General features: G+C 33.3%; 1 protein-coding gene across 1 annotated transcript; it reads right to left on the reverse strand.

Moving 5' to 3' along the window:
- Nucleotides 1–8,394: 8,394 nt before the first annotated feature.
- LOC120636597 (lipase 3-like) lies at nucleotides 8,395–9,810 on the reverse strand. Its single transcript, XM_039908141.1, has one exon. The coding sequence runs from the start codon at nucleotides 9,808–9,810 to the stop codon at nucleotides 8,395–8,397; it is 1,416 nt and encodes a 471-aa protein (XP_039764075.1).
- Nucleotides 9,811–10,480: the final 670 nt, after the last annotated feature.

Consider the following 10,480-nt stretch of genomic DNA (forward strand, 5'->3'; position numbering starts at 1 on the left):
AACGTTTGAATGATGCCACACGTGTACCCGCTTACCGTGTAACCAACTAATACTCATGTGTATGGAATTAAGTGAGTGAATTGAAAAGGATTTATTTTCTGTTCGCAAAATAAATATAAGTACGGTACGAAAGTACTGGAAGATTTATTTCTTTATTCTCAATTCATAAGGACTTTATTCAAACGTAAGAAGGTATTAAAATAAGTTTTTAAGATTTTACGTTTTTAAGCTACTAACGAATAAAAATACTTTTTAAAGTGAAACTTTTATTACATCGTCTCAAAATTTTTCGTCTGTGTTGCATATCGCGTGATGGTCGGCCGCGGAGTAGGGATAAAGTGACAAGCGCTCGTCAGTGCGGTCGAGACCAATATGGCGGCGCCGGCAATATAAGAGTGGCGTATTTAAAAAAAATATATTATAAAATATTTTGTTAATTTGAATGAAGAAGGCACACCTATAAAGAAAGAAACTGAGACACCATTTATTCAATATCCATATTCCTCCACTAAAGTTATAAATCTAAAAGCGTTTATGCGTGGAGAGTTTATAACAGAATCATGCTTTAACTCTATCCCTACTATGCATTATTTCAGGATAAAAGTACATTTACTCTAACTTTTGCTGCTCCCGCCGACCATAGACCTCTCGGCCTTAGGGTAAATACACGCACGACTAGAACTAGGATTACTTACTTAGTTAGTAACAACATAAACCAATGAAATGCTTCTTGCCTTTGTAAAATTACATTCTCTCTTTTTATTTTAAATCATTCGCGTACACGTTATGATGTTACATTTCTCTTGTTTATCAATAACCCTCGCTGTATCGACCGTATCGGGGCTCTTTGCACTGAGTGTTATTATTTGATGCGGTAATGTAGGGCTTTAGCGACCCTCCGCGTAGGGAAGCTGAGGGAGATACGGTAGACAGGTGCCACGGTGAGCGGAGCTAGCGGATTACCGTATATTTATATCACATATTTATACGGTACATGTTTAATACTTAGTAAGCCTAATAGTAATAGGAATAACGAAGGCGACTAAAGATAGATTATGTACACATATTCAAGCAAATAAAGTCTATAATATTTCCCCTTTTCAACAATATAGTCATGATTATTGATATTCATATAAATGAACCACAATGCAAAATATAATATGTATTCATGTTACAAATGTGTCTGAAAATGGGCATGTTGTAATGAAAAACGTTAGACTTTTAATAAAAGAGATAGCGGTGGCGGTATTCTATTTTCAGTTATAGCGGTGGAATATATGTGTACGGGAAATAGCAAAGTATTTATATATTGTGATATTGTTCTTCGCAGACAATAGACATGGATGTCAGCGGGCTGTGATGTCACATAGTATTACAATGCCAGCGGCCGGTATCAATACTAATATAATGCGAACGCATGTCTGTTTTGTTTGTGAAAGCAAAACGATACTTTTTATGCCATAGAACCATGGGAATAAATTCTATAATTTATTCCCACGTGATTAAAAATAAAATTGTTTGGTTTAACTTCAAAACAAATCTCGACATGGAGGTAGCTAACATGCTTGAGACAGTAGCATACTTTTCAGCCCGGAAAAATTAAAAAAATCACTTTAAAAAACCAAAACAGACGTTGATGGATTCCCGGAGTATAGTTATTTTTGTATAGCACCGACTTATATATATTTTTTCTATTACGAACCACATTAGGCGGTCCGAGAATGCATCCTCAATGGCATGATTTATACCAGTAACGTGTTCTTCTTCTTATTCGTAAACTCTTAGGCCGAGGCTATTTTAGTGCACAGTCGTCACTTGGTCTAGTTCTTTATCCTCCTGTTTAGGTGGTGTGTAGGAATGCGGGAACACACAACCACAGTTGCATTGGTTATGTATTACGTAACGTATTTTGATTTTTTGTAAGTGAAACACAAACTGTTTGTAACAATCTCCATTTTCAGTTTTAAAAAAAGAGGGCTGCGTTTTGCTCTATATTATGAACTTCTCACAATTTCGATTCCCAGCTTCTTGGCCGAATTGCGTGATTTTGTTAATTTAATATGGAATGTATTTAAAAAGATCCCATTACAAGTTTCTCCACCATGTTCATGTCAACTTTGTTCAACTTTATCATTTAAATTCTTATAAAACTATAAGACCCTTATATGAATTATACTAAGCAATAGATTTGAACAAATAATTGTAACGGTTGTGGAACAACCGGCAATATGCGAGATGAACAGAAATCTTTTGTGTCTACAAAATACATAATGCAAGTATAAAGTTTGTTTATGAATTTTGAAGATGAACAGAAGAAAACGGTGTTCGCAACAATCAAACGCGTTTTAATGTTTAGCAGTGGTTTCTGAAGTCAGATTTATGAAAAGAGTCATATAATGACTAGATAAACCTTACAAATGAGATATTCAGTCTGATTTACGGGACCTATAAAGTGAGTGCCACAACCCTGCTTCCAACCTGCGTCCTTACTGGCGTTCAAGTTGGCGTACTGCGAGCGTAATGTTGCCTTAACGCACGCTTCTGATGATTGGACGTCACAGTTTGCTTTTTTTCCCTAGTCACATTTACTTTACAGTAAGTAAGTAGAAAAAAATATAATATCTTAGTTATAGAAATCCACTAAGTACTCGTACCTACTTTTCTGTAATACGACACACACCTGATCTAAGTCACCTTCTAAGTTATGGCAGAATTTAAGTGGTAAATATTTCGCTAGAAAAGTGAAATGAATTACTATCATATCGGACAATATCCTTAGAGCTCTAATGGATATTTTTACTATTGGCGAAATTCTAAAATTTAAAAAAAAGGGTAAAATATACTTTTAAGGTCTAATTAAACTTAATTCCATTTAATCTGAAAATTGTGTTTACATAAACAAGAAACATTGCCTGAATTCATTCGTATGTATGTTAAATGCGTATGGGTCAAACACGATGGTAACATTTAAATCAATAGCTAAAAATAACAGTCTATGTTTGTGAGTATCCATTTCATGTGTAATCCACTTTTGCTCCATTTTTGTGAGAGTAATAACAAACACTTTTAGTCGATTTAATACTACAGTAAAAGCGGATAGTTATTATTTAATATCTGAAAAAAAATACCGCATAAAGAAGGTGCTTTGTAGGGTTTTGCCAACGCTAATAATATACTTATATTAAGTAAAATGTCTACTTAAAATTTATATTTTTATTTTATGTACAAATAAATATAAGTAAAAAATTAATTTACAATCTTATTCGCCCAAAATAACACATTATTATATCTCCAGAATATTACTCAAATATGAGCAACGTTACTTCTTATTTACGAGTATGTAGTGACACGCATAAAGTATTAGGTATTTATAGAGGTTACACAAAAAAGTTGTTTCTTATTAATTCATTGTTTAATTAAAATTTCTAAAAATACAGTTTCATTCAGAGACATGTTACGTTTTGCACATGACGCCATGTCGCGCTAACGGGCTGGGGGGGCGAATCGGTCACTTGGGAAATCAACACCGTGTCCGGTATACACAAAACATGCATGCACGGATGTGTCTCAAGCGCCTAAGCTGTTGTGCCCTTTACTTAGTTTTCTACTGTTAACCCAAGGTGTGTCCTCATGCATTTTAGTTTAGATTTTTTACCGTCTACACGAAAGTTAAAATTTAACATTAATATTCATTTTGATTTATTTACATGTAATAGAGATAAATTTCAACGTAGATACATGAAGTAATGATTGTTTAAAGATTTTTAAGATTCTGGCACTTTTATGATCTGTGTTAACTTTCTTGACAATGCTTGTAAATATGTCTTTATGGACCGTATTACCTACTTAACTGTTACACTTTGATTTGTAAATTTTCTTTCATTGCCTCTTATAATACAATATTTTATAACTTAGATCACCAAAACTTATTTACTATTTTAAACGTTATTTTATTTTACTATTATGCATTATAACTTTTTTTATGCATTATATCAATTCCTAGAATCATGAATTCGCTATCTTGAAATTATTTGAGCTTAATAAAAACTTTTTTTGTCACGGCTTGGGATATTATTTTTGTTTGCATCACATTGAACTAGAGGTCAGAAGTACCTTCCCTTCGTAAGGGAAATCAACATCGTTTCTCCATGCATTGGAATTCGCTACCTTTATTAACCATAATTCAAGTTAACAAGTAATATGAATATAGGTAAAAAAATATATATATAAGGTAAACTCAAACACTGTTTTATATGAAATAAAATATATTGATAAGCCAATATTAGTTCACAAAATAAACCAATCTAATATCATTTGTGCACCACAGTAAAAACGCCTGTTGAGGATTTGGCCAAGGATCCTAGAGCCATATTAACTCGACACTATACCGAAGATATACCTGATGTCAGCCTATACGAGATTAGTGTGGCTCTTAAGCAACTTAAGAACTGCAAGGCGCCGGGTGACGACGGAATAACAGCAGAGCTCCTGAAGGCAGGTAAAAAACCGATACTGAAAGTCCTTGAACGCAAGAGGCATGGCACAGGAGTGTGGTGGTTCTGTTCTTCAAAAAAGGTGATAATACCTTGTTGAAGAATTACAGACCCATCTCGCAGCTGAGGCATGTATACAAGCATTTCGAGAGTCATTACGAATCCTCTCGCTCATAGAATTGAAGACTTCAATCATACTCCATATAAATATGCAGCATATAAATAATGTGCTAAAACTCAATAACAAATATCTTTGGGTAAGTAGATAACAGCACTGTGACGATGAGATATATGTCTCGAGCTAGTGGAGACGAAATTCTTGTGCTCAGAGAGGCCTTGGTGGAACGCGTAAATCTGGCCTTAAGAGGTGTCGGAATGGGGTGACACTAATCTGATACAGTTTAATGCTTCTAAAACCCAAGCGTGTTAGTTTGCCGCCAAACGGAGTCTGTTCCCCCTAACTCCGACTTTCCGGCGCAAGGTTTCCTGTCTAGGTGTATTCTACAAGATAAATTTCGGAGAGTGTGCTCAGGAGCTTTTCGATTTGGTTTAATCATCTCTTTTCTAGCATCAAACTGTGAGGCACCCTAAGAATCTGTCCCGTTACGTTTTTGAAATACCATCAATACGTACGAAGCGTTTTGCTTTCCTCCCATCTTCCGTCTTCCCCGATACCTATTATCTGGGTACCATCAAGTCAAGAGTGAATAGGCGTCTTCTAGGCAAGCGCGCCCTATCTGAGGCTTCATCATCAATTACCATACGGTGTGATTGCAGTCAAGCACTTGTCCATTTATTTAAAAAAAAACATCCTATAATATTTATAAATATAAAATAATGTCATATTTAAGCATTAACAATTTTGTAACTCGTTTATTAAAGGTAAATAAACTAATTAAGTTGCTTTTTCTGCGCATAAAAAGTCGAAGTGCGTCAAATTATCATCTTTGATTACATGATTTCGCATGCCACGAATATGAAATTTGAGTTTAGTTAATTCCGCAAACGTTGATATCGAATCACTGATTGAATTAAACAAAAGTAAAGGAACGTTTACATTCCAGAGTTCGTAATGTGGCGGTGACGTGTTACCATTTTTCACATAGTTGTTCATTTTACCCCAATCAAGCAGTTGAAACTGTCCACTAAATTAGTAAATTAGTAGTAAATAATGAATAATAGTTTGTGTTGATCCTCCTGATGTTGTATTTTGTTATCATTTTCTTTGGTAACCGTACTATATTAGTGTTTTAAAAAAACTCCTCTAAAAAGTTAAAATTCTCTTTTATTTAGTATCCATGAGTTATGTTTGCTTGTACAACTCTGCTAAATATTGAAGAGGATCCGATGTATTATCCATATACACAAGAGGCGCTAGAAGTGTGGCCGATTTTAATATTGCGTTGTAGCGTTGTAAAGTTGACAGCAGAACTAGTAACGCTGAACTGCTCATGCAATAAGTAATTATATTTATTTGTGAACTTTTCCCAGTAGTCTCCCTTACGTAGTCAATTACTGCCGGGCTATCGAATAAACCAATTTCGTGCCAGAAAAAATTCCAAAAATACCCTGAATCTGTTAACTTTGTCATATGAGTTCTAGAATATTTGTTTCCTCTAAAATTTGATAGCCAAACATCATATCCAGCATCTGTTAATAGGTAAGGTAGTGTTTTTTTTGGACCCAGCAAAATCCAATCTATGGAGCTTCCCATTAATCCATGGTTCAAAATTGCAATTCTACGTTCGCCACTAAAAGTGTTAGGTGTTTTTGCAAAATTCCGTGAACGGATAGCATGTATATCAGTGTGAAGACCGTGTTTCTACACGATAATTATGAAAAACTATTAGATCGGATGCAGACATATTAAACTCTGATTCTGTGTCTTCGTTTTTCGTAAATCTCAGCGTATGTAATAGAATACTTCATAAAAAAATCAATACAATGATTTTTTTATCTGTTTTCTCTTTTTTTCTACTTTAGCAACACTGGTACTAGACTGGTAAAGAAGGATATCAATGTTTTTCATATTTTCAAATGGACTTAATTCTAATGGAGATTCTTTCAATTCCCAAAATCCCTCTATAATATATTTCTTTATCTTCTTTTGTATATACTTTGAATTAACATAAAAGTAAAATAAAGGTAACTGACTTCAGGTACAATGTGTACCTGAAGTCAGTTACCTTTATTTTACTTTTATGTAAATTTGGCCTAGCTCAGAACATACTAATCAAATTAGATTAACATTTTCTTTTGCATATATTGAGAACAATAGTTCTCAGAAAACTAATGAATCAAAACAGTTTGCGTATGTTAGTAAAACATATTTCTCATAGCTTCTTTGTATTGAATAGAAAGAATACAAAGAAGCTATAATGAAGTTTATATTACCATTTCAAAATATTTATAAAACACAATCTAACAATTAAACTGTTACGCGCTTATAAGTTGTAAAAAAAATACAATATGTTTGTTTTAATTTTTGTTTTTAATTAAAATAATCTGAATAGCTTTATGCAAAAGGTGTATTATATATTATATTATTAAATAATCGAATAAAATTTTGATGCCTGAGAAACCTACTTTGATTGCTAATTTGTTAAAGGTATTTAGTTGGTTCCCCGGCCGGATCAAAAGTAAATATTTAAATTGTTGATAAAATGGGTTTTATAACCGAGTTGCACTGGCGTCTTTTTCTGTTGTGTGGGAGCCATATACAAAAAAATACTCGGGCTATACATGTATATAATCCATGTTAGTTTTGATGCATTTCTACCTATTTTTGAAAGCAGTCTTTTTCACAGTAGCATATTTAACAAAATCATGATTACTATTAATATTAGGTACCGCTGTTTTTGCAGTAGCTTAAATAAATATCACTTAAGTTAATTTACCATTAAAGCAGGTATATAGAAATATATGGGTACTTACTCACATAGAAACCTACTATACATACAAAGGAATTACGCAAATAATAATTGAGAATCTAAAAATTTTCAGGTGAAGAGAATGTATAATATAAAAAAATATTATAACTGATTATAATTAACTTGAAAATAGAGTTCGACTTTAGGGGCCATAGTATTTTAATAAGACCAATAAAATTTAAGTTTCTCCCTTAAAGAGTTTCCGATCATTTATTAACCCAATACTTATAAACACATGTCTTCTTAGATTTTCGTGCTTACCTTCAGGGATTTAATGGAATTAACTGAACTTTAGCTGAAATAGAGATACTTATCTAAAAGTTTTCTCATTTGACGAGATTACTAATAAAAACGTTCCTAACATACACGACGTCATGGTAAAAGTTGGATACAGAATTATACATTAGCTTTACTTATATCCAAAAATATTACTACTATGTGTCTACTTTTAATAATAAAACCATGCAAGATTATAACTAAATCAATGTTTATGAAATTTTGCCTGCAAAATTAGACCATATAATACTACCAATACGAAGTTAGTCTGTTACCATGTTAGAATTGCATCATCACTTACCAGCAGGTATGATTGCAGTCAAAGATTGACTTGTAGTGAAAAAAAAACAACATGTGACGTAAATTTTTAAAACTCAAAGTTAGTGTGTTTTTGGGATAGATTATAGATTAGAATTAGTACTCCATTTTCTATGTCTTCTATTTTACTGTCGTAAACTTATTCTGTTTTTACCCCCTCTCAGAGTTGGATTTAATCGAAGGATACATTGTGTATTATATCTATCAAAAACACGTACGCAAAAATGAAATAACGAAACGTTTTTCATTACATTTCAATTTAATATATTACATTTCTTTAAACCGTATGACAAAACACAATGTCTAAAGTTCTGATTCTAAACCAGTGATTTTATATGCTACGATCGTTACAAAACAAAAATATCAACTATTTTGCTTCAATTCTTATGTTCAAAAGAATTCAAGTCATTTTCCACACATTCAACAACCTTTGAAAATACTAAATGGTCTCCTTCAGGATGCCAAACAAAGTCAGTGTGAGAAAAATTTGCTTCTTGTATAACATAGTGATTTATAGGCTTAGGAATTTTTAAATATAATAGACGAACATCAGTTTTTGTAGCTAGCCAATCACTATCGGAACTGAATATGGCAATTGGTACACTAATACGGTGTAAAGGAAATTCTTCATTATTATAGTCTTGAAATGTTCCAGCTTTTACCATTGCAGCATAATGCAGAATTGTATTCGTTGAACCCCCTGCAGGCACGTGGTACAATACCCTCGCGGTAAAATTTTTACTCCATGAATTTTCTTTAGGTATACTACCACTGAGAAATATCAAAGGATTAATACAATATATATCGGGACCCTTACAATATTTGTTTGCAATCCAAAGTGGGACTACTCTGCTCGGTAGAAATTCCCCTCGGCCTAGAATGTTCACCAACTCCAGTGGAGGACTTTTGGCTACTGCTGCAAGAGTTCTTATAGGTCCCATTATATTAGTCATGTATACTAAAGGTGCCAATAATATACCCATTTTAAAGTAATCATTATAACGTGGATCCGCGGATAGCATTGCAAGAAAAGCTGTTGCTCCCATAGAATGCCCAATAAAGGTTAATCGTTCTGTACTATTTTTAATCTTTTTTATGTAATTGACAACGGCAGGTAAATCGTCGGAACCCATTTGTTCCCAGGAAAAATTCCAATATTCTAAAGAATCAACCTTCAATGAAGTATGTCCTCTAGAATAATAGTTTCCTCTTGCGTTTGTCAACCATACGTCGTATCCTGCATTAGATAGTATATACGGTAAAGATTTTTTCGGTCCTAATAAAATCCAATCGGCAGAACTGCCTAATAGCCCATGGTGCATCAAAATTGTAAAACTCGATTTATTACTTTTGTTTTTCCTTTTTACTAATTTTGGTATTCTTATTCGATGGATTGTTAACAAATAACCATCATCAGTAACGACTATATGCGATTCTACTCTTTTACCATGCAACGTTGCTAATTGAGGTGTTGACATAAGTGCCGTTGGTTCCGATCTCAAGCTGTAATATTCAGGGAACTCCACTTCACTTTTTGCTGCTTCTTCAACCACAAACTCACTGAAGGATTTAACGCATTTAGAATTGAATCCAATAAGTCCGAGCGCTGGACCTTTATCTTCTACGAGTGTAGACATAAATAAATCAAATTTATCACTAATTGAAGTAAATACACCTATTATAGAATTTTTAAATTCGTTAACTTTGTCAGATACATAATCATACAGTCCGAAACAAGATGCTTCGCGATTTGGATAAAGCAATACTAAAATAAGTGGTAGAAAAAGTTTCATGTTGGTTAATCACTAGTCTACTAAGAACTAGATAATGAACAATTTGTTTACATCATTATATTATCTTTTCATTCAATACATCTTTGTGTAAAAGAACAATCAATGTACGAGAACAATGAATAATAATATTAAATATCATACAATAAGCCATCTTAGTATTTAGTTCTAATTCAGTGTGATTGTACTTTAATTATTTATTATTTTACACACACTGCCTTGAAAGCTTCTCCTGCCACAGTAAACAGCACCATTGAACTCAGTTAGCACTGAATACCGAATTAAAAATAATAAATCAATAAAAGTTAAAAATTAAAAAACCCCTACTTTCAAATAAGTGTATATTATTCTAAAAGACAAGCCCTCTCATTAGTATTATTGAGGAGGTTGAAGAAATATGGAATTCGCCATTTTGTAGTGGCGATATCTTGGAGCTACGGTGCCATACACATAAACACAAAAAAATAAACGCGTGCCCATAAACACATACAAACATGCAACTATAGCAGTAGAGGCGACTGTGCTGACGGCTCGGTACTACCCATACATTTGGTAGGAATTTTCTTTGGTAATTCTCAGGGCAGCAAAGCAGAATACAGTTGTCACCACTCCCCTTCCCGCAGGGGTCGCACGAGGCTACTATTTGAATATGACAGATAACGGATAACACTGT

Source organism: Pararge aegeria, chromosome Z (assembly GCF_905163445.1).
Source record: "Pararge aegeria chromosome Z, ilParAegt1.1, whole genome shotgun sequence".
In the NCBI taxonomy this organism is placed as follows: domain Eukaryota; kingdom Metazoa; phylum Arthropoda; class Insecta; order Lepidoptera; family Nymphalidae; genus Pararge; species Pararge aegeria.

Bases quoted from the DNA above. Each gene is read 5' to 3' on its own strand.
- LOC120636597 (XM_039908141.1), bottom strand. From the start codon at position 9,810: ATGAAACTTTTTCTACCACTTATTTTAGTATTGCTTTATCCAAATCGC.